This window comes from Zosterops lateralis (assembly GCF_965231275.1).
Source record: "Zosterops lateralis genome assembly, chromosome: 3".
NCBI classification, from domain to species: domain Eukaryota; kingdom Metazoa; phylum Chordata; class Aves; order Passeriformes; family Zosteropidae; genus Zosterops; species Zosterops lateralis.
Window position 1 is genome coordinate 57,076,885 of NC_139764.1, and position 25,216 is coordinate 57,102,100.

At 35.8% G+C, this 25,216-nt stretch overlaps 1 protein-coding gene across 2 annotated transcripts in view; it reads left to right on the top strand.

Moving 5' to 3' along the window:
• HBS1L (HBS1 like translational GTPase) overlaps positions 1-25,216 on the top strand; it is a 59,132-nt gene that overhangs the window by 28,466 nt on the left and 5,450 nt on the right. For both annotated transcript variants that reach the window (XM_083856590.1, XM_083856592.1), the window contains 9 exons: positions 5,758-5,866; positions 13,905-14,161; positions 14,587-14,752; positions 15,760-15,877; positions 18,462-18,608; positions 19,254-19,328; positions 20,059-20,176; positions 20,361-20,429; positions 23,381-23,485. In XM_083856590.1, coding sequence (XP_083712716.1) covers positions 5,758-5,866; positions 13,905-14,161; positions 14,587-14,752; positions 15,760-15,877; positions 18,462-18,608; positions 19,254-19,328; positions 20,059-20,176; positions 20,361-20,429; positions 23,381-23,485 — 1,164 coding nt within the window. The remainder of the gene's footprint in view (positions 1-5,757; positions 5,867-13,904; positions 14,162-14,586; positions 14,753-15,759; positions 15,878-18,461; positions 18,609-19,253; positions 19,329-20,058; positions 20,177-20,360; positions 20,430-23,380; positions 23,486-25,216) is intronic.

Genomic DNA, 25,216 nt, shown 5'->3' on the forward strand with positions numbered 1-25,216 from the left:
TCTAAAATTAGGACATCTAGGATGTTCTGAGTTCCATAGTCCACGTTATGTGGTGGTACATTGTTGAGAGGCTTGGACTTCAGAGTTGTGATGTGTTGATAATACTAATACACGTTACCAATTCCACTGGTGGTACAGTGTACTGCATCCCAGTGCAAACTTAACTAAACTGCAAATTACCACTATATCCTACAGCATTTTCAGTAGAATTCGAGTGTCAAATAATTAAGTTTAATTATAAAACCAAACCAAATTATTTTCAGTAGCATATCTCTAATTTGACAAGTTTTTATACTTCCTTATGTTATTTTTTCTGATGTGCTGTGACATTTGAAGAGATAAAAATAAAATTCTACTGTTTTTAAGGCAAATGAAAAAAAATAATTTAAAGGCTTAAGCTCATGAGGTTTGTGAAATAATTGTAAAAATGTAAACAGTTTGACTTTTTCAGGTGAGTTATGCAACATGATAAATTTTTTAGATAGTAATATAAACCCAGATATGTGTGGGCAAACAGATGATACATGCTTCTGAGCATGAAATTGTGTATAATCTACATCTGGTTGACTCACTAGTGTAGTCCGTATTTGAAATATTTACACAGTTATAGGGTTTTAAAATTAGTTCAAAATCATAGCACAACATATAGGAAGGGAAGTATTCTCTTGAGAGGAGCTTTGGTTAATAATTCTGCTTTTCAGACAGAACTGTGTCTTCTCATGATGTGCACCAAGCTCAGGACATGGTGCACAAAACCAATGCCCTGTTTTCTTTTATGTAGTTGGTAGCTGTTGCTATATAATCAGCAGACAGAGGTGTAAGTGGCTTGTTTGTGGTTATATAGAAAGTCTGTAGCAGAGGAAAGGATGCAAACCATATCTTGTAGATTAGAAAGCGTGGTGTTGCATGTGTGTGTGTTTTTTTTTTTCATGGCAGTGCTGGTTTAGACAGCATTAGGAGGACCTGCTTAAGTAACTTTATTCTGCCTATCAAGTGTCAGTTAAATGTAAGATCCTCATCCTCATTCAAAACTGAAATAGTATGCAGCTGCCTTGAAGTACACATCCAATTTTAAAAAGAGAAGAATCAGTATAATCAATAAAAATGTCAAAAGCATGCAAGTGAAAAACTAACTGCAAGCTGCCTACAGTTAATTGGAACATAATTCTCTGGAAGGTGTGATCCTTGGCCTGTGCTTATATACCAGTAGTAGTTGGTTTGTGAGTAGACATGGATTTATCTAAATTGGATTGCCATCTGAAAAAGCATAGGCTTGAGACATGCCTGACTTGACATTTGTCTTTGTTTTTCAAGTTAAATTCAGGCACATGAAATGTTCTGGTTCATTGTATCAGAAGCAAGCTTCTCTATGCAGTGGGGTAGTTGAGTGGAAAGTTTCAGTACCAATTTACAGTTTAATGAGTGAAAGACCACTTGGGAGGAGAAGCTTTTGTGTATAGGAATTGAAAACAGTGGCATTTTTTTCTGCTGTTGGAAAGGTATGGTCAGTGTGCATTAAAATACCCAGTGCTAGTGTGCATTTCTCCAAATATGTCAATATCTATTGGTATCAACCTGTCTTTCTTGAGAGAGTGGCTGTTTAACAGACTCCTCTTTTCATTTACCTCTAAACTACCTGGGAACAGACTAGACTGTCAATCCACTCTTCCATTTACTGAAACCTTCCATAACTCCAGCAGAATTGGAAAAAAGATAAAAATTAATCTTCCTATTACTTTCAGTCTTAAGTATGTATATGAACCAAAACTGAAAAAAGGACTTATCAAGCCTGTTATGTTTGATAATGTAGCCAGAGTAGTGTTGTTTTTTTTTTTTTTGTACAGATCTTCTACAGGTACTGCTTACAACCAATTTTAGGAAAGAAATCCAGAGAGAGTTGCTCACAGTAAAGGGAGGTGGTTGACTAAATCTATATACTTTTGGTATTCCATCTTGAACATCTAGAGAGACTGTATTATTTTTTTAATACAATTAAATTGTATTTAATCGAGACTGTCCTAATGTTTTACTTCCTTCCAGCATATTTATTTGTCTATGTCAGCATAACCATCTATGTTTATCAGCCTGCAGGTACTTTATTGTGCCATCAGATTTTGGGATTATACTGCTAACAATTTTTAAGTTATATCAGGTGACATTAGTAATACTTTTTGACTAAGTCAGAAGTATTTTAACTCAGAAGACCAACTGGCAGTCACAGGAAAGGTAAAAACACAGCCAAGAGTAATAGAACTTTGTCAAGGTGTCATACACTCCAGTTGTATTGAAGTAATGGCAGTGCAGGCCTGTCTGTTCCCTTTGGTGTTAGGCTGATCCCAGTTTAGTACTGAGACAAGGTTCATCAGTACACTTTTAGTTTTGTAGAAGTGTTTGACTTAGAGCTACAGTGAGCTTTAGCCTGGGTACTCTGATGTCAGTGCAGTCTAACTACCAAAAATCTCTTCGGAAGCTACTTTGTTTAAAATAGGCCAGAAGTTTGGGGTTCTGAACATTCTGAATTGTGAGAACTATCATGCTTATAGCCTTTAAGGTTTTACTTCTTTATTTTAAGTTTTAATTTTTATGATTTATAAATGTGTACTATGTGTTTCCATGGAAAGAAATTTTTTAAATTTCGAAATGTTTCGTCAATCACTGCATTTATTTGTAGGGTTACACACTTAGATTTACTTCTTGAAATGCTTAGAGTAGTGAAATGTAACGAGGTATTGGGACTTCTTTTGTAGTTTGTAAAAGATGGATCTGTTTTTATTTTATCTGTACTCTTGATTTAGGAAACCTATTACCATTGAATTACCTAGGTATGTGTTTGAGAATGTCCAAATGGCAGTAGACATGAAGAACTTTATGAAGACCTTGGCAAAAATCTGTATATCCTCGTAATCCTTTCCCTTCAGAAGTTGATTTTCCACAGCTGCTCTTGTCCTAATCAGATTGGGATTACTGTTTCTACGTTTTTTCTGAGTTTGTAGTACACTTCAGTTGCCATAGGGTACCCTGCTTGTAGATTAAGAAGTGCTTTAAGAATTGTATCAGCTTTGTGCATTGACTTCCTTTTAGTTACAAGGTGCAATTTAAGGATTTGCATGCAGTCTGTTAAGTGCCGAATAGCTTTTGCTTTGCCTGCTAGAGCAGATAAGAATTTATCATGCAGTTTTCTCCGGTTCCCTACAGATTAGATAGTAAAGTATACTCCTTTCCCAGCCTTCTGTCCTTTGTAATGAAGCCATAATTATTAATCTTTAATGGCGCCTGCAATGCATAAAAGACAGACTTGGCCCTTATCTCAAATGTGCTGCTTGATTTTATTGTACTTGGTTATAAAAACATTGAAGCCAGAAAATTGTATTTGATGCTTCTATCAGTAGTGTTACTAATAATTCTTGCCTTGCCTTTTCATCTGTTTGAGTGTCGCCATTCTGGGATTATTTCTATGGTTTGATTTGTCTTTATATGATCGCAGTCTGCTTCCTTGCTCCACCTATACTTTAGTATTTATTTATTTATTTATATAATTATTTATTATTGTTACTTATAAAACTGAAATATATATATATAAATAAAGAACCACCCAAACTGTCAGCTTCAATGGACTATTATTTTACTTTCTCTTGTTCTTTGTGGTTTTAGTTTTGTTTAGTTTAGTTTTCTTTCAACTTGTCATGTTTCCTAAACTCTATTTTTTTCTGTCTCAAACAGTCCATTTGTTGAATGTATTTAGTCTCCTTGTACAATTTAATTTTGAGTCTGTGTCAAACACTGCAGCATTATTTGTACAGAGTAAAGCTTAATTTTGAAATTGATTAGAGAAGATATAAATTGTAAAACCTTTGACTTTCAGAGTAATAGATTGCAAGGTTTCAAGTTATATAGTGTTAATTTTTGTGCTTTCTTTCAACTAATCTCATTTCAATTTAATTGTGTTTTTTTGTAATTATTAATTCATTGTAGCCAGATTTCAAACATGGTGTTTTCTGAGAATTCAGCTTTCACATGATATGTAAAGCATTTATGTTTACCTGTCAGTTGAAAATTGTCTGCTTGAAAATTGTTACAACTGATGCAGAAGGTATCCTACCAATTTGGCAGCAAAAGTGATGTAATTTTTACTGTAACTTGAAGTGTTTACTTATTAAAAAATGCTATAGATGATCTATTTAAGAGTTTGAAGATAAAACACAATCTTTGTGCTTAACTAACAGACCCTGTCCAGCGAGAATTTTATATTCTGAATATTTATATTTGTTTGTTACATGATTTGAGATTCTTGTAAGCCATGCTTTCTGTTGTTGCCTTTATTTCTCTTACTTCTGTTTATTTGTATGCAACTATTATTAAACTGCATACAGACTACTTCCAGAGATCTGCAGGTGGCATATAAATAAAATGAGTATCAGCAGATAAGAGGACAAATGAGGGAGATGAAGACCAAGTCATTAGATAAATAAGAATGTCTCCATCTGTACTGTGATTGATTGCTTTTTTGGTTTGCTGTTGTAGACATGTCTGTGGTATTCTGTTTCCTTGCCTGAAATCTTCAGCAGTCTTGACCGCAACCATTTATGTAACCTGCAAACCCAGTATGATCTTGTGGTTTAAGTCGTGCTTTTGAAGGAAGTGCTGCATTAACAAAAATGAGTAGGGGCAAATGGCTCCAACAGTTCTTCCTAATGTGTTCTATCTAAAATACTTTGAAAGAGTAACTTGGTGTTCACTTGAGTATCCAAATTGGTCTAATACTGGAAGAGTAGCGGCATTTTTCTGGTTTTCAGATACACTTGTAGGTAAAGCATGTTTAAAAATTACAGCTTAATTCTGAATTTGGGGTATTGTTTTGCTTTGTCACATGTATAACATCCTTCAGAACACAATGTGCAGCAGCTGTCACAAGTGCTGTAAAGCAGGAAGTCTTTTTCCTTGAAGGAAGAAGGGATCCTAACATAGTAACAAGGGAACTGTGTAAAGAAAATGGCTAGTTTACCTCTTTTATATAAACTCCTCCTCTGCAGAGTAAATAATTAATCTTTTTTTTTTTTATTTTTATGGCTCAATAAGAAACTAATAGCACGGTAGTACTATTAGTTGTGCAACTGGTTTCACAAAATTAGGAATGAATTTAATTGTGTTTTCATTTGAGTTATGGTAAAAGTTAATACCTTTAAGTAAGTAAGTTACTCAGTTTTGGTAATTATTTCCAAATAACTTTGAAATTAGCTAGCTTTGGAGTATTGCTTGGCTTCCTGAGTATAATTCAGTACAAGACAACTCTATTCTAAAGTTTCAGGGGAGGCCTTGCAGCCCACACATAGCTGCTGCTAGCATTCCCTGAGGTGGACATATTTCTTTGCTTTACAATGTTAGCAATGTTAAGGCAAAAGAAAAACTCTAAAGAAGTATTAATCCAATCATCTAGTGAGAAGCTGCAAACTATTTCCTTACCTCATATTGCATGAAATGGTTCTGGCATCTTGCAGAGCTGCTTCTAGTAAAGCTCTCACATAGTGTAGGTGTTACGTGAATGCTTGGAGATAGAGGTGAGATTTTCACAATAGATCTAACTGTGGGTTATTTTGATAAATTATGTAATAAATTCACATAAGATACTGAAATGTAGGAGTTGGTCATGAAGGACTGGTATCGTTGGGTTGGAGAGAAGTAATGGGATTTGTTAAACTTTATATTTAACAGCTGTTAGTAACAACTTTAAGTTCAAACTTACTTTTTGTCTATTACTAGGAAAAACAAGGGATTCCCAGTCAGCCAGAACGGAATCTGAAATTGTGCCAAAAATTACCAAAATGACAGTGTCTGGAAAGAAACAATCTATGGGATTTGAAGTTCCATGGTAAGCCAAGCCCTCATACATCAAGGTACATCAGCAGCTCTTCTTTCAGACTGATGCACCTGTAGCAAGTTTTCTTCTTATTTTTTTCTATTTTTCACAGCAGCTTTAGTGTAACTCTTCAGAACTAACCATCTCAGCTTCTTGTTTGACTCAGAATTACTTTCAGAAGATGGTACCTCACGTTTTGAGTTTAACAAATCCTTTCACTATGAATAGTGCATAGAGATATCAGGTTGTCAGATTATTTAAACATCCGCTTCATAGAATACTGAACTTTCTTGGTGTTCGTTTATTTTAAATTTAGTTCTCTAAGTGGAATTATGAAATCAATAAAGCTTAACTGTAATTGCTTGTTCTTCAAAGGAAGTAATATATTTAAGAATAGTTGATGGGGAAAACAATCACTTATGGCTAAACCTTGCCTTCCTCTTCAGCTTTTATTAACTTTAACAGGTGTCCAGAGTACAACTGTTGTAGAGTTCGGTCCTCCTTGTGCTATAGTTAAATTAGAGTGGTTCTAATTTTATCCTGAGTTGGAACTGTTGAGGGGGATGTCTCATGAGAGCAAGATGACAGACATCTGAATCAGTCTACCTACAGCAATAGCCAGCAGTGAATAGTTAAATAAATATATAAGGACAGGGCATGTGTGTTTGGAATATGGTCCATGAAGTATCATTGTGTAATGTTCTGTGGCTCCCCATGATTTTTATTTATTTATTGGTTTTGTCTATTTCTATTAAGAATGTATTTTTCTTACTTAGGTACCCTTATTCTGTTTTTGAACCCACTCTTAATATAGCTATCTAATGTGTGGCAAGAAATTCCATAGTTCATCCTGAGGTCAAAAAATTCTCAAGTGTAAGTGCCAACATCCCAACCTCATCCTGCAGTGTTTGTAGTTCTGATCTGGAAAGCATGTTTGGGAGTGAGAGAGCAGCATAGTCTTTATCTTACAGTATCTTGTGCATGTTTGATGACTGAGTGGAAAGCAAGCAGCCTTTTCTACTTAAGCACATTTAATACAAGGTGTGAAGCTGGTGTCATTATTCCTTTATGCTGCTAAATGTAATTGCTAAAAGACATCACCTTCACTCCATCTCCTTAGATGCAATAAGCTCCAAATGAAAAATTTCTGGGACTTTCAAAATATTTTGTCTGTACTCTTTGAGATTTGCAACATATAAAGGAAAAGTAATTTTTTTTTTTTTTTTTTCTCACTATCTACTAATCAGTGACTCTGGGTTTGACAACTGGACTCACAAAGTTTCAGGCACCTTCATCTCCTGTGTTCTTATTAAACTTCTTAGAAGTGGAGTTTTCCATGGGGACTTTGGTGTAGTAATTTAATTTGGATAGAAGTTTAGAAAAAGAAAGGAATATGAAGTGAGTGGAGATCTGCCAGCTAATATTAAGTAGTTGTGATTGATTTATTTTTAAAATGGTAATAATGGCTATTTAAAATGTTTATTTTTAAAGAAGAGCAAATACAGAATTTTGTATCTGATACTTACTTAGCATGTGTGCCTACTCCACAGGGAAGGAGGACATAAGAAGAATGTTTCCTCATCTGTAGACGAAAGTAATTAATTCTTGGATAGCCTAGTGATGACTCAGTCTCTGATGAAAGATGGTTGTCTCCAACATGGTTCTCAGCCATTCTGCTTCTTTCCAGGCACACTGACATGGTTTGTACCATGTTTGCTTGCAGTTCAGTGGCAGAAAAAATACTAGACCTTCAGGACCTGTGGGTAAATCCTTTAGATAAATCCTTAATATTGCTCTTTTGAGACCCCACCTGGAGTACTGTGTTCAGTTCTGGGGTTTTCAGCACAGGAAAGAAAGACATGGACCTGTTGGAGTGGGCCCAGAGGAGGCCACCAAGATTAATATTAGAGAGGTGAAGCACCTTTCTTATGAAGACAACCTGAGAAAGCTGGAGTTGCTCAACCTGAAGAGTGCTTTGGAGATGATCTTATTGCAGCTTTTCAGTACCTGAAGGGTTATATAAGAAAGATGGGGACAGGCATTTTAGGAGGGCTTGTTCTGACATGACAAAGGGTGTAACGTTTTTAAACTGCAAGGGAGTCTAGATCGTATATAAGGAAAAAGTTGTTAACAGTGAGGGTGTTAAAACACCAGGAACAGGTTTCCCAAAGAGGTGGTGGATGCCCCACCCATGGAAACTTTACAGAATCAGACTGGACCAAGCTCTGAGCAACCTGATCTAGTTGAAGATGTCCTTGCTTATTGCAGGGGGGTTGAACTAGATGGCCTTTGAAGACCCTTTCTAACTAAAAATATTCTGTCATTCTGTGATTGTGAAGATGGTTTTTAATTCATCTCATTTAGTGGTACTGATGAAATACTAATTGAAAACAAACTTCTTTTTACTGTAGAAATTGGATATGCATTAGGTATTTAGCTTTAAGTGGGAAGAATAGGTAAGAAGTGAAATGATTTGTAAAAGAGCATGAGATTTGGAGCACAGCCAATCAATGTATATGGAAGAAGATACCATTTAAATGGTAAAGTTACCTGCATGTCTTAAAGACCCCTTCTTCAAGGAGTGTGATGAGAGCCTCCTTTTTTCTTTTGTCTAATAGACTGCTGTGGAGGCACTGCCAAAGCCTGTGACCTTGACTTTATAGAGGCAGAGAATCATCTTACTAAACTTGAAAAACAAAACATGAACCTCCACCTCAATTCAGTTAGTATTATGGTTGTTTTGTTTATTTTGCAGTTACCTTCTGGATTAATGGCAGAATAAGGATAATCTGTTAAGGAAGAGAAGGAATTTGTGTTTATAAACACTTAAGAAAGACTTGTTCCTTTGACCCTTTTCATAACTTCTTTATGTTCTTATTTCATTGTTAATTTACTGCAAGGTGTTTATAATAATACAGCTTTTTAAGCACATACTTTATGTCACTGACCAAAAGCACCAGTATAAATTACTCAAAGCAGTCTAAATGGATTCTAAAATATCTATAACTGTGCCCCCTACTTTTACCCCAGAATATTTGTATGGTGCTGGTGGAGATACCATTAGAAGAAAATTGTATAGTACATATGAACTAGTTTTTGTCACTACCCATATGGGATCTTAATGATAATTTTTGGACCATATTTTTACAAGCAGCAGACTTGCATTAGCAAAAAATCCCATTCTTTGACTAACTATTCAGTCTATAATTCAGTCCTGTTATGAGGTATAACCTCATATTAATCAGTGAATCTTATTTGAAATGGATGGATTATTAGAAGTCATTAATTGCTTTGAACATTGATTGCCTTTGTTGCTGGGTATTAGTGGAATTGCCTATGGAAAATGGAGTTTGCTGATAAACTGATGCTTTAGCAAAACAGTTTACTGGCTTTTTCTTTCTGTTAGATAATAAAGGAAACTAGAAGAAGTTGCGACTAAAAAAGGGTTGATTATTTTAACTAGTCTGACCAATATTTTGTAATTAATAATTTTGAAAGGGGAAATAAATGTAGACATTTCTGTAATGACTGTAAGTACTCCGAAAGAGTCGGTTGTGTAAAAATAATTCACTCAGCATCCAGACTAGAATATTGAAAATAATGTTTAAAAGCTAAATTCTGAAGAGTTAATATTGAGCAGATGAGATTTCAGGTTCCTCTTCGAATGCGTGGTGGTGTGAACCTTTCAGTACTTGTGGGAGATTGAATGCCTTCTAATGTGTCTTATAAAGACTTATGTTGCATTTATTAATGTTCCTCAGGAAACAGTAATGTAACTATAACATTTTATTCAGTTTACTGTTATGGTCCTTGTTGGCAAGACAGCATAGGAAGTTTCTGGCCTGGCAGTTTTAATTTTTTCACTAAATGTTGGTCCTTGCCTGGCTTTGGTTTGTCTGCTGATTTCCAAAAGAGCTGTGATAGGCTGTTTTGACATTTGTGCCTGAAGTGCTGATGGGCAAGCTTTCTTGAGTACATCATCTCAGTGGGCATTCAAAGTTCATAATAGTTCTGTCCTTTCAAAGAAGTTGTGTTGCATAATCAATGGCTCCACGTTACCACATAGCAGTGGTTAGCAAACTGAGGCTATTTTGATAGTTCCATCAAGTTCTCAACCAAGCAATGGTTTAGGAAGTGGTCTTCCTCCAATATAAATTTTTCTCCTATGGTAGGTTGCCATGGCTCAGACCAAGCTGGAACTTTGCTACCACAGATGCTTTCTAGTGCAATTGACTTGGTTATATTCTCAAGTGCCTGCACTAGTCACACATTAGTACTGTCTTCTGACAGGAATTTTCAATTCAATAATTTTGTAAAAACCTTGTGGGAAGAGGCTAGCTGAAGAACATTTCCAATGCCATTCATTTTGTTTATTGACTGTCAGAAATGGAGCTCCTTAGCATTCTTCTGAGCCATTATCAAGCTTTCAATAAACTTATCTGGTTGCCATGAAGCATAACTAACTATCAGGGTCTTACTATTACTTACTATTATCATTTCTCTTCATGTACTTCCATAAGACTGGAATTTAATCTTCCTACTTTCCTGTTTAGGTACCTAGGAATAAACTTGCTCTCCCTTTCCCTGACACTGGTCAGCAAAAAGCAGAATTGTGTTATTAGGGATACTCTGTAAGTAGATCATAGGCTCTGTCCATTCTGATGTTTCTTCTCTGAAAGGTCTAGCTTTATTGTGGCACAAGTTATTTCTAGGTTTCCAAAACACAGTAATATCCGAAACTTTTAAACTCTAGCAGTGTACTGACTGTTCAAATACTGTACCCTTGAAAAAGTAGCAAGCCCTAATGATGACTAGAGCCTTGTTTCACTCATTTCATATGTAACTAGCACTTTTTCTTTACACCACCCAGAGTAAAAGCTATTTGGCAGCCTTAAGCAGTGGTGGTTGCAATAAAACCTATGTAGAAATGAGAGAGTACTTACTGTCTCTGGCAATAACCATGGTTCTTTCAGAGTCTGTAATTAGTTTAAATTCTATCACACAAAATCCATCCTCTTTTGGGGAATCCTTACTGACATAGACTTTGGCCTGCAGGAGGATCTTAGCATCTGGGATTAGAAAAAGAATCATTACCTAGTTTAACAAAATAAAATTTAGAGGCTTACAAATAACCTCTCTGAAAATACATTCCTGTCTGCTAATAGGCTGATGTAACATGCTTGAATGTATTTTGGAAAGCTATAGAAAAATGTGAGAGCTATGTTTTTGGGTCACATTACTTTCAGCTTCATCTAAATTATTGCCTTTTAATTTTTTTTTTTTCCACTTTTGAAAATTTGGTTTGGAAAGAAATGCAGACACTGAAAAGGAGAGAAAACTATTGCCAGATGTAAAGGCTACTTTGATACGACTTCTTATACAAATAGTTTTCTCCAGAACTTCAAATATTAGACTTTCAGGGAAGAAAATTTGATACCAATGTAAAATACCATATTTGCATTTCAGTGTGACCTTTGCATATTGGCACTAGTCCTGGTACTTCAATGTGAACATGCTGGATATTATGCTGAGACTGAACTAAAGTCTGCCGGAAAAAAGGGAAAAAGATGGAAGAGTCTTAATTTTGATGAAAGCTGTCTAATGCAAATTAATCGTTAATATATGAAGCTCTCTTGAATGATCGAGACAAAAATTATTTGGTATACTTTACATCATTCAGATGATTTTAATACCTTATTAAAATATGTAGAAAACTTAATTACCACAGTTCTCTGTATATTTACCCTCTATCAGCTTGATTGTTTCCAGTCTGTTTTCATGAAGTAAAATTTCCCTGCAGAGATATTGAAGAAAATAATTGCTTTGCCATTCCAAAGTAGATTTTCTGTTCAGCCTTATAGAAATGCACTTACCTTTTCTGGTAAAAGAAAGCATAAATAGTTGTAGTGACTTTTTTCCCTGTGAAATAATTCATATGCAGTCAACTTTCTTCATTGCTACATGTTGGTCATCAATGATGACAACTATTGATTTGGTTTAGAGAATCAAGTGTTACAAAGGTTATTCAGCTTGTCAAGCTGCAATGTTATCTGTAATGTTGGAGCAATAGTTGGTGATAGAGAACAGTTGGTTTTGTACTGTGAATTCTAGGATGTCAAGATTGTGTGACTTAAGGCAGTAGTTTGATAAAAACTTGTCCTTCTCCTGTGAGTGGTTTGGAATATTTTGATAGAAGACTTATTTTTAAAAAAGGCTTTAACACAAAAATATAAATAGACCTTATACATCTATATTTTATTTAATATCAAATAGGCTTTATACAGAATTTTCTGTCTATTATGCAGAAGCACAGGTACCATCTGTACCCCTGCAACCATCATGGCTGGCATAAACCCAAGTTGTTTGCTTAGCTAATTTGGGAATCATGCCTGGACATCCAGGCTTGAGGCAAAACCTGACCTTGGGTTTTGAAACAGTAGCCAGAAAAAATGAGCATTGGAATTTCTGCTTTGGTCTCACAATCAAGAGAAAAACTTGGCTTTGGGCCTTATGAAAAGGTGTCAAAATCAATCAGTCTGCTGCAGTACTGATAACGCAGGTGGGTTCTGAAACTGTGGGGATGAAGGGGGAGCCATAAAATGTCCCATGTTATTTAGTGCTGTAATGAGAGGCAAAGCTCGTGTTTGATCTGAACATTTATGTTTAATTTTTTAGATCATAACTCTTCAACAGCTTTATTTAGTAGACTAACATGTTTAGACTGTATTGTTCCATGAGATCTGTGTAATGGAAAGGGACTAACGCAATGCAAATACTCCTACACGGACAGAAAATAAGAAGTAATGTCAAATAAAAGCTGAGAGGTCACAATGTGGGATTCTAAAATACCAAAACAAATTGTTTTGTTTGTAGAAGTTGAAAAGATTAAGACTGAGTACTTAATTGTGGCATTTAAACAGAAAGTAGAGAGTGAAGATTTCGCTGTGGATGTGGAAACACTTGACTCTGAGAGCCTGAATGAAGCTGTTCCAGAGAAAGCAGTCTGCAGCATGATGGTACTGAACTTGAATGGATTTCCGGTTTTCCAGGGGAAGAAGCTTATTCTCCTTAGATAAAATTTTAAATGCAGTGTTTCATAGGGATTTTAATTGTATATTGACATTTGCTATATTGATCTTTGGTAAAATGTTGGCCGACCTGTAATAACTGCATCTGTTACTGTCTTGTTTCTTACATTAATGCCTCACCATGCAGCTCTATCAGGCAGTAAGAAAGCTTTTGCTGTCTTTAAAATGTTACTTAATATTTGTTTTTAGTGATCATCTTTGCTATGACAGGTAAAGAATAATATTGTACATTCTCAGAAAGCTTGTGTAAGTCAGAAAAATATGTTCTTTTACAAAGTGGAGATAAAAAGAGACAGTGTAAGAAAATAACGTATTTAGGATTATTTACCATTACGATTAGTATGGTGATTTGTGGGAGAACAAGATGTTAGAAAAAGGGAGTTTGGGAATCCACATCTCTTTAGTCCTGGGTGCTTTGTTTGATGCATGGAACAAATTTTTTCAATATTGATAAATCTTAACTCATCTCTTACAGTTCTATATAAGCTTTACACTTTAAATTGCAGCTTACATGTGCTTAATATCAACCCTTTGTTATCTTGCTGTTCTCACAATAAAACATTACTATGTTCAGCTGTAGTAATGGTAGTGTACTTAGAAACTGTTTTCAGGATCTGTGCTTCAAAGTTGACTTGGGCTCTTAGTTCAGAGGAACCTGCTCTGTGGTTGTTCTGCGTAATTGTCCTTTCCTGTTAAAGGAAGAGTCTATGGAAAGCTTGTTTATCTGTTCATCTATTTTACAAGGTTTCTTTTATCTTGCTTTTGTAAACAGTGCTTTTCAGACAAGATGTTCAGAGCTGGTATCTACAGTTTTTATCCAGCTGCTTATCAGTTCCACCTTAATGGGCTTATCACATACTCCTTGAGACTTATATGATAGTGAAGGAAAAACTCAATTTCTGTTCCCTAGTTCTATGTCTTCTTTGCCATTTGCATTCTCTGTGTTTTCTTTTTTCCCCTAGTGGGCTTGCTGAAGAAAATGGCCACCCTAATACACCTCAGAAAGGACTGTTACCTGAAGATGCCAGTGTAACTTCTGGGGTACTCGAGGCTGTCTCAAAATCTACTCTTTCGCCCCAAGTAGTGCAGGTCTCAGAAGAGCAGAATGTGGTGCCTACTCCAGCAAAAAAGTCAAGCAAGGCAAGACCACAAATAGATGTGAAAGCAGAGTTGGAGAAGAGACAAGGAGGAAAGCAATTGCTGAATTTGGTGGTAATAGGTAATACTATTAAATTACATTTCTGACAAAGATAAAGTTTAAAAACTGTATTTAATGTGGAAGTGATACAGAAGCAAAACTGTCCTCACTCCACGGAAGGGAAATCTCTTACTGTTTTCAGTTGCATCTGCATTTTTTGGAGGGAGTGCATTCAGATGTGTTTGACTTGGACAGTGAGGTTGACATAGCATCCGTTTAAGCATACAGAACATGCTTGGTTTGGTTTAATTGTTGGAGCATGTTCTTTTTATCATGAATTTGCAGGTGCTCTATGGCTATGTCTCTGTCTCACAGGATTATGAAGTTTTGTGGATTACAGAAGCATTATCAGTGCATGTGATGTGCATATGTTTAGCATATTTATTGTGCTATAACTAAATTGTATAAATGAATAAAATTGCTGCAATATTTATTTTCTTCCACAGGACATGTTGATGCAGGCAAAAGTACTTTAATGGGTCATTTGCTCTACCTTTTGGGAAATGTGAACAAAAGAACTATGCACAAATATGAACAGGAATCTAAAAAGGCTGGTAAAGCTTCATTTGCCTATGCATGGGTCTTGGATGAAACTGGTGAAGAAAGAGAAAGGTAGAAATACATTTTGATGGGAGTTACCTTTTTTCTGTGAAAGAACAGCATTTTTTAGAAAATATTAGTCTGATAAACTAAGCATCAAAATGTCAGTTCATCACATGTGACTTATATTGCTTTTAGAATAAAATCTACGAGTTAATTAAATTAACAATTATATTTGTATGCTTTATAAAAGGCTTTTATTAATTTGAAATATGAAATTTAAAATTACATTTTTATGTTGAAGAGAGTTTTCTGAATTGTTGTTTTTGATTGATTCTATTTTCTCTTTGCTCTGAGTTTTTTATTTTAAAAAACCCCAACTTTCTGAAGTCATCTGTAAACGTTTGGGATGTTTAGGGGCTTATTTTGGGATTTTTTGGTGATTGGAAGTAGCATACTAAAAGTATCTGCTACTACAAGATGTTTTGTCCCTTGAAAGTTCCTGTCTGTCTTGGTTGTAAAGGGAGATGCAGATGACTAACCCAGATACAGACACGTGTACAGTAGGTGTGGGCATTTGATGAGATGGATCCTATCCCCTGTGGAAGTTAGCGAGATATGGAACTGAGTCCACATATTTTGGGATCCTTCCTTGGTAATCAGGAGTTCTGCCTGTGGATCTCTGTGTGACTGTATCTCTATAGCCTTATACCACCTAGGTTTTTTAAACTCAACTATGTTTCACTTACTCTGATACCTTTTTCCGAAGAACTAAATATCAAAAGTGTAATTAGTAGTGATTTAAATATGCAGCTCAGTTTCTGTGCTTGTTGGAACACAGTCTGTGGGTGCATGGTAATTGGGAATTCTGGGTATTTTTCTTCAACATTGGATTTACTAAAAGGCAGCTCTAGATACCTTTGTCTTCCCGCACACAGGTGTCCCTGTGGTGAAGGCTAAATCACTGAAAGATGATATGAAGTTATAATTTCATGGTTGTGTTTTTAATACCTTACTTTATATCTTTGTGAAGTTTTAAAGCAGTCTTAATGGTGCATTGCATGTATGCTTTGTTTAAGGGGAGTGACAATGGATGTGGGTATGACCAAATTTGAGACACCAACTAAAGTAATTACACTGATGGATGCTCCAGGCCACAAAGACTTCATTCCAAATATGATCACAGGCGCTGCACAGGTAAAGATGGTCTAAAATGCTTTTTCCAATATCAGTATTATTTGTAACTTCTTAAATTGTTTTTCTTTTAAAGTCCAAGATGGACTGGAATGGAATCACTGATGGTGTTAACCTGTCTTTGCGTTTTCTAAACTTTAAAAAGAGTGTGTTTGTTAAACATTAAAGGTAGTTGCTTTTTTTGATGGTAACATTTGTGAGGAGGGTTTTATTATGCAAGTAATTTAATAGTTGCAGTTTGATAAAATCATATTTGAGCTTTGAAAGCTATTCAGATGTGGTATATGTTTACTCAATGAGTAGTTCAATGAAAATCATTTTGTAGGTTAAGATTTTAAGTGATTTTGAGTTTAAAAACGATTTATAGGTCAAGCAAAACACTTTTTTTTCTGCTTTGCAGTGTATTTTTTTAGGGGATGAGAAAACTGATAACACAGTTTATACAGGATGCATGAATCTTTCAAGAGGATATTTGCAGAGACTGCATGCCACTTGTTTTAGGAACAGTAGGTGAAGTTGAAAGCATTGGACACTACTCATTAATTCAGTATGGCACTTACTAGTCTCCTATGGATTAGTTATTTGTGGAAATAATACCTCAGAGGTGGGGGAAAAGAACATGGTTATATGATATAAAAGGAGTGATTTTTTTTTTTTTTCTTTTTTTTACTTAAAGGCCTTAAAGGCACCCTTCTTTATATAATAAAATTGATTCTCCAAAGTAGAGATTTAATAATTTTTTTTTCAAAGCTAAGCTGTTTTTGCTTTCTGCATGTCATAACTGTCTGAAATATGGGTTATATCTTAGGATCTTTGTTGAGTACTTGGATGAGTACTGCTAGAATGATCTTACAGATAGAGAACTGCACTGTAGGGAGACTGGCTTGACCCAAGTTCTGCTTTAGCTCTGAAGCAGAGCCTGGGTGAGAATTCAGACCTTGTGACCCAGTGGTTAGGCTGCAGAATAGTCAGAAGTTTGGTAATTATGGTGTAGTGCTTATAAAGCCATCTATATTTGGCGGAATATGTGTTGTAGCAATCTTATGAGTTTTAAAATTAGAAGTGAATCTTTAGTTTCAGAGCAGTGGAAAATGTTGACTCAGATGTGCTATTTCTTTACAATTGTTGTTTAAATAATTTTTTCTTTTGGGAGAAAATGAACACAGGCAGAAATACTAAGGGAAGAGTTGCAGATCCCCCAACAATTAATTGTATCAGTTCAGCAGAAGACAGGGCTGACCAAATAAAGCTTGGTATCTCTGTATTCCAGCTCTCAGGGTGATGAGGGGCTGGTCTGTTCCGGAGCCTGTTAAGGAATCACTGAAACTTTGCAACTTTCTGTTGCCTATTAGAGTAGGCTCAGTGCTGAAGCAATGGCTGGAAATGGCTTTAATGCCTTTCTATTGTGGAGAATGCTGTTAGGAGGTGAATCCCCAGCTGCTGTTAGCAAAATGCAAATCACCCTTATCAAGACCAGCATCTGGCCTTTGATACACATTCAGTAAGTCCTGAGGTACTGTTTTTATAATTTATAATTTAGAAAATGCAGGATATCTTTCTTTTGAAGATATACGCTTCTGAGTCTGGGAGCTCTGAGGAAATTCATGAGTCATCCTTTTCCCATCCTCACACTCCTGCCATCTCTGAGCTGTGGGGATTTCATGCCTAGGATGAGGTGGGGGAAGTTCAGTGTCAGGACTCTATTCCTTTTCCCAGAATTCTGAAGCGTAAGCATTTAGGGAAAGGGAGAAAGTACCATGTTTTCTTCTCTCTTCCTATTATGTCCATCTCCTCTGGAATGGTCTTACACCTGCCTGTTGACACCAGTACCTTTGTTGTTCACATCTGTTGCCGTCACTTAGTCCATGATGATGATCTAACTGACAATTACTTACCAAAGCAGGAAAAGTACAAGAAATATTAGCAGCATTTAAGGCTAACAGCAAGATCTGTGTTTTTCCCAATGCTTACATGCTGACTTTTGTGCAGTGCTGTAGACTACACAAAAGCTCTTAATGCTTTGGCAGAGGGTTTGTCTACGTGGTAAAATAGGCTACTTTGTCTTTGCCGCCTTGTGATTTTGGCATGCTTCAATGTGTTGAGTGGGCTGTGAAGCATTCATATCCAGCATACAATCAACTGTACAGTACAACTGGTTGTCTCAGTTACGTAGTGTAGCGTTTTGTTTGTAATTTTTGCAGCTTCTCACTAAGAAGATGCACAGACCAAGGCAGAAAGAATTGGACATTTCACTCATACATTGTGTTCTAAGTCTTCTGAGCATAGGCTGCTTTTGTTTAGGTCTGTGTGTGCAGCATCCACAATGGGTAGATTGGAGGGGACAAACCAGCAGTAGTCCTGTGTTTAACCAGGAGATACTGGTTTATGACATAGGATGACATAATGCCATAGTATCTCACCAAAGTGGGTATGATACAGATGGGACCAAGCAGTTTCAATTGCATTTGGAGGACATCAGGATTCCTCCTGTGTAAAGTACATTTTGTGTGAAATGTTATGATTGAGGTATTTACCCAGATTATTTCCACCTCTTAACCACTTTGATTTTTTCCCCCTTATAATGTAGGCTGATGTGGCAATTTTGGTTGTGGATGCCAGCAGAGGAGAATTTGAGGCAGGGTTTGAGACGGGTGGACAAACTCGAGAACATGGATTATTAGTGCGATCTCTTGGAGTGACACAATTGGCTGTTGCAGTCAATAAAATGGACCAGGTACACGTTTAGTTTCTTAATTTAAGTGAAGAGCTTCTATCTAGATTTGTGGATATTAAGTTTAAGGATCAGTATTGTGAAACTCATAGTAAAGTATTGTTTCTTTGCTTTCCAGCTCTGTCCCTTATGTTTAGACTTTACTATGCCATTCTTTTTATTTATGAGTGTACTTTCAAAGTACATAGAAGGTTAATTTTGGTGCTAAAATGAGCAGGGATCCCTTTTGTACTTGTGGAAATCTCATATAACAGTTGATTTCAGTGGCATCTGCAAGATCATCTTGGTGGTCATTCAGGTCAAGACCTCAAGAGATTTATTTAAATGTGTGAAGCGTGTTAAAGATTACTAATTATGTTTTAATTTACTACTGTGTTGAGTATATCTTGCTGAATCTGAATTTTGTGTAAACTTAAAAAAAAAGACTGTTGAAGTAAAAAGGGCTTACAATTTTAGTGGTGTGTTTGTGATCAGTAATTGCTAATGTGTATGCTCTTATATATTCAAGTATGAGTGCACCTGGAAATCTCATGTTTATAAATACACATCTGTTTCTACTACAGAATTGATGACATGCAGCTGTATGTTCAAGTCATGGTTAAAAATCTATGATTTTATTATTGTATCATAATTTGTGCTTTATTTTAGGTCAATTGGCAACAGGAAAGATTTCAGGAAATTACAAGTAAGCTTGGCCAATTTCTTAAGCAAGCTGGCTTTAAGGTAATATATTTGTGAGGCCTTTGTTTGTTCAAGCATTTGGGTGGGGTGAGCTTTTCCTACAGTCAGGTTATTTTGTGTCACTTTCCTGCATATAATGTAGCAGGTTCCTTTTCTTCCTGATAGGGTGACATTGAGCCCTACATAAGGGTAGTCACTTCTTTAATACTCAGTGTCATCATCTTTGTTTAGGTCTGTTGAATCTTTGGGGTACTCAGATCACCTGTAGTTTCTTGGGATTGTTTGTCTACAAAGCGGAAGAGAACAAGAATGGACTATTTTAATGTTCAGGATTATGTGAATGACAGTAGGGAGTTTTATACTGGAGCAGGTGTCAGTGTGGATTATGAGCTCATGAGAACACTCCTCTACTGTTTTCTCAGTTCCAACTATTATTCATTTGGACTGGCTGTGGTCTTCCTGCAATGCCTATGCATAAAGCAGCAATTCAAACCAAATGTTTGCCTGTCAGAGGAGTTGGTTACCTGAACTCAGTTTCTAGGTATTAGCATTGATACAATCATATTTAGGTATCTCCTAACTCTTTGCTGGAGTAACGTGATCAGGCAAGAGATAACCACAAAGGAAGTGGATCCACTGAGTAACCTGTCTTCTCTAGAGGAAAAGTTTTAAGGTTTAGATGCCTAATATTGAAAAAACTCACCTCTTGCTTTTGCTAGGAGATCCTGTTGCTAATGTATGCTTGATATCTGTTTTTTTTTTTCTTTATTAGGAATCAGATGTGGCTTATATCCCAACAAGTGGCCTTGGTGGTGAAAATCTAGTCACAAGGGGTCAGTCAAGTGACCTCACACAATGGTATAAAGGAAACTGTTTGTTAGAGCAAATTGGTATGTGCAATTTTCCTCATTTAAAATAATACATCTTAGTCTTGTGTGTGTTAAAACTTTTATTTTAGGGAAGATGTGAGACAAAGTCATTGGAATGCAACATAATTAATTCCTCTAACTAAGAAGTTGCTGAGATAGTTATTACATACGGACATTCTAAAAGATCTTATCAATTTATTTGCAGATTCTTTCAAGCCACCACAGAGATCAGTGGATAAACCATTTAGACTGTGTGTTGCTGATGTTTTTAAAGGTTGGTTATTTTTGTAATATTTTTACCATAATTTCACCGATATAAGTGTTAAAAAAAGCTGTCAAAATAAGACTTAAAGTTGGAATTTCACGTGTAGTCCTGGACCAGAACAGTACGTTTTCGAGTACTCTCCCTTGCCAAATTTTAAATAGCACTGTTGAAGGTGAAACACACTGGAAAAGAAATTGAGGAAGCCAATCTGCATGACCAGTTATTTGTCTGTGTAATGAGTTCGTGGTTCTGTGGAACAGAATGTGGGACTTTCCCAAACAGGTTCTGCTGGACTAAATCAATATTTCTCAAACTCTTTATGAGGGTGGCTTTGGGCTCTTTTGCTTTCCAGTCCTAGATTTTAAACAAGTTTGTCTTGTTCCTTTTCTGTTAGTTGTTGTAGTTCTGAATAGTGATATGTTTCTTAACTTTTGTGTAAAAATTCGGGTAGGTGTGGTGGAAGAAGAAAATGGTGGTGGTGGTGGTGGTGAGACTGTTACAGCCAGCCAAGGATTTAAGGCAGTGAGCCATTCCCTAGCATTAATAAAGATAGGAACAGCCAGAACTATAACTAGTTCTTATTTTGATTGTCTGGCAAAAATAGACTGCCTTGAGCCTGTAAGATTTTCATGGTAAGCTTGATCTTTTTTTTTCCATTTAGTCATTTACAATTGCAGATAACTTAGAAGAAATAAGGCTTCTCGACTCATCCCATTTGAAACATTCTCTAGGTCCCTTGAGAAATGTTGCAATATAAATGACAGTGTGATTTGAACTGTTGTAAATATTTGTAATCCAATATGATTGTTGAAATTCACATTTTAGGAAATTTTGCTTTCTATTTAGGGTATTTATAGGGGAGGTTAAAAAATCATATCAAAATACTGATTGTAAATAGTATAAACCTGGAAATACCAGGTTTGTGCAATTTTCATGTGGGCTTTTGAGAAAATACTTGATATTGTGCATGCCCTTGGTTAGCTGATTTAACTTAAGTCATAATGCCGAATATTGAAAACTTGTATGGGAATTTACCCTAGTGTAATACCACTAGTTTTGTCATCTATGCCATCTCTGTGTTTTTCTTCTTTAATTTCATGAGCTGTGGGAAAGTGTGTTAGGATTATTGATTGATATCTTTCAAAATAATATCACAGCTTTTCATCTGCAATAATCATTTTTGGGTTGAGCAGTTTCACAAAATGAGCAATTTTGACTACATCTATTTTGCTAAAGTATGCAAAAAATAATGACTCTGAAAGAAACTCAATTTACATATAGAGGGTTTATCATTAAATGTGGCCATTTAGGTGTTTCTTTTAGGCTATTTTTTCTTATGATGTCAAAACTTAATTAACTTTGATGCCACCAGAGGAAGTAGCTGCAGATAGAAGTACATGAAGCAACTGTTGTTCTCAGCTCTGTTCCAGTGCCTGTGCATGCTCAGGAGGAGCTGTCCACAGAAGTGTGTAAAAAGTGAGAGTGCTGAGTGTACTCCTACATGGTTTGGAAAACCCCTTTCTCTATTAAGGCTGCTCACATACGATTCATCTGCCTCACCCAGCTTTTAGCTGTTATCTTCCACAGTCCTCCTAATATTCATTCTCTCCAGGCAAACTATCTCCTGATCTGAGAGGTCCCTGTAAATCCCTTCAGTGCTGCATCAGTCCCCACTTACCATATTATAGTTCTGTCTAGGGTATGACTGATCTGACCCTAAAACACCTTGTCCACCAACCTGAGGACCGAAAACATGTCCTGGCAGAACCCAAATACCATGATGCAGAGAAATTGGGCCATTTTTTATGCTCTGATTCTGTCCCCCATGGTCCATTTTGTGCTTGCAGTGATTTCAGGGGGAACTGAAGGAACTTGACACTTTTTGGGAAGCAATTGGCATGGAAGTTGATGAAGCTTCAAAGACCATGTTGATTTACCAAGCCAGACTTGGTAACGATATGAACAAAAGATAAATGGTTTTTGCTTGGGAATGCAAGAGAGAACCTTGGATCAGTTCATGTTTCTGGTTTCCAAAGGTGCTTGCAAAACCAACTTCAGGATGTTTTGTGTACCATATTGAGGTGGTGTCTGTTACCTGACTTGAGTATTCTTTTTCTAGCCAGTACCAGTTTTGATAATTTTCTCTTTGACATTTGATGCCATCTGTTAATTGTCTGTGTTTCATCTCATTTGCTGGAATGAATAGAGGAAAATTATCATGTAGGCGTACTGGTAATATTTTTCCAGATAGAAAGATGGAAGCATTCATTACACAGAAACATTCATCAGTATTGTGATGAATGCAAAGAGCAAGTCAGTAATAAGTGACCTCAAGATTTGAGATCAACTTGTTCTTTTAAATTCATCTTTAAATTCTGCTTTTAATTAAATGTGAGACATAAAATACTAAGATGCTTACTTATATCGCTGAATTCTGATGTTCAGCAAAAGATAATTTATTGTTTATGTGGATACTGAAAAACGTCATCGTAGAATTAGTTCAGAGAGTTGAGAGAGTATGTAGGATTCTGACTCAGTTAAACAGTAAATGGCATAGGAATTGCACCTGTATGCATGAGAATTATTATGAGAGGTCTTTCGTATTCCTTTTATCTGTAATTATAGTGAAAAAGTGCTGAATTAAATAATATTGCTAGAAATTAAGGGGTTTATTCTAATACTGAAAAAACTAAAAAATATTTCTTCATGTGCCTACATTTGTTTAAAGAAGAACATTTCTTCCTTCATTCTGAAAAACATAAGATCTAGAGGTTTTGAATTTAATGTTTCATTTTCATTATGATGCACAGCTGGCTAACTTGCAAGTACTGAACACTGCTGAGAAGGAGAAAGATGTTAATTATGTTAAAAACTTGTCTATGCATTGATGAAGGACTAGCTTCTGATGGGAAACTGACTGTATTATAAAGTTTTTTAAATTGTTGCTGTGTTTATTACAGACCAAGGTTCAGGATTTTGTGTGACTGGTAAAATAGAAGCAGGCTTTATTCAGGTTGGAGAACGACTTCTGGCAATGCCTCCCAATGAAACTTGCACTGCAAAAGGTACAGTCTTCAGAAGCGTGTTTACTTTCAGGTCAATACTGGGCTAGAAACAGTTACTGAAATGGTAACAGACTGTCAAACTGATACTAACTGTCAAACATAAATTGTGAAAGCATAAAACGAATTTCTTTAGATGTGACTGTGTCTGTATAAATATGTCTGTGAAGACTATGTGAAATCTTGCTTGCTTTTTTTTACCATATCAGATAATCCTAGTGTTATAGCCTTGTGGTTTTTGATATTGCTTTATGAAGAGTCTGTAATAGCATTTGAATTTCAACAATGTCTATAAAGATATTCAATACAGGAATCATTACTATTCAGCTTTACTGTGGAGTGTGTCTGCTGTTAAGAAGTGTGAGGATGTTGAACTACCTTTAGAAATTAATCTTATGTATTGGTTGTGAAAAAGCTTGAGAATTAAATCATTGCTCCTGTTTGATGTTTTAGGATTTGTCACTGATCTTTTTGTAATATCAAACTTCCAGGATATCGTTGTCTAGAGCAACTAGAAAAGAGAAGAAAATTTGATTTAAATTTCAATGTATTTGATTTCTGAAAAGAAATAGCTAGACATTAACTGCTTAGCTGTTTCCTGTTTCCTAAAGCTTGCTGTCTTTATACTGCAGAGTTTATTTCACATGCAAATAGAAAGATAAAATTATGATTTTCCTACACTGGCCAGTGAATAAAAAATTGAATCCTTGAGATATGAATAGGTTTTTATATCTAAGTATTTAGCCTGAATTCAGCAATGTGTTGGTTTGGTTGTCTGTTTTGTTCCAAACTCAGCTTGTTCAGTGCTAATTTGGGAAACTCTTCAGTCTGTCAACTTACACAGTTTTATGCACATTATTCACATGCACAGGAATGTTACAATGATGTGGATGAATTTGGGTAGTCACTTCTCTGTGTGGGGAGTGGAGGAAGTACCATGGAAAAAGATGTATTTTGTCTGAGCATCTCCAGCAGCACAGTTCTATGTTTTTTCTTTTCTACTGCCTTCCTATGACTGAAATGCAAATGAAGGTTGGGCATATAAGTTCATTAATCATGTGCTATTTGTATTTAATGTAAAGAAGAAATAATTTAATGTAGCATAGAGTATTTACTTAAGGTAGTGTGCACATTAGGATTCAAGTTGTTCATTTCAAGAGGCTGAATTTCTTTCATTCTGTGATAATGACAGATATATCAAATAATTATCAGTGCTGCTTAAAAAATGGTACTTGACATGATTATAGTTGAATCAGGCTTTCTGGCATGTTTTTGGCAAGTGGTTTTGGGAATGAATCTGCAAGTCAAGAGGTACAATCTGCAGCAGAATAGAACTAAATCCTATAAATAGATGCAGTTATTCTAAAAACCCATTTTTTTACTTTCTCTCTTGGTGTCCATCAGAAGCCTCAGGATGTTCAATCAGAGCTAGTCTTGTCCTCACCCATCAGGTTGTCTTTTAAAGAAATTAAAATACATAAAAATCAGAATTAAATTGCTTGTAAAGGTGCTTTCTAATAGACGCGATGTAGCGAATGAGAGGCTTCAGTTGCGCTTTTTTATGAAAGAGTCAGCAAACCCACTTAAGGTAAATGAAAGTTGACACAGTACCATTAAAGTATATGAAAGATGCGGTCTAGGGTGTGCGTGTGCCTCAAAGGATGGGTGGGGCAGATATGGAGATATTAGTACTACAGCATTTTCAGGATTGCGTCATCTGTGCCGGTGACAAGG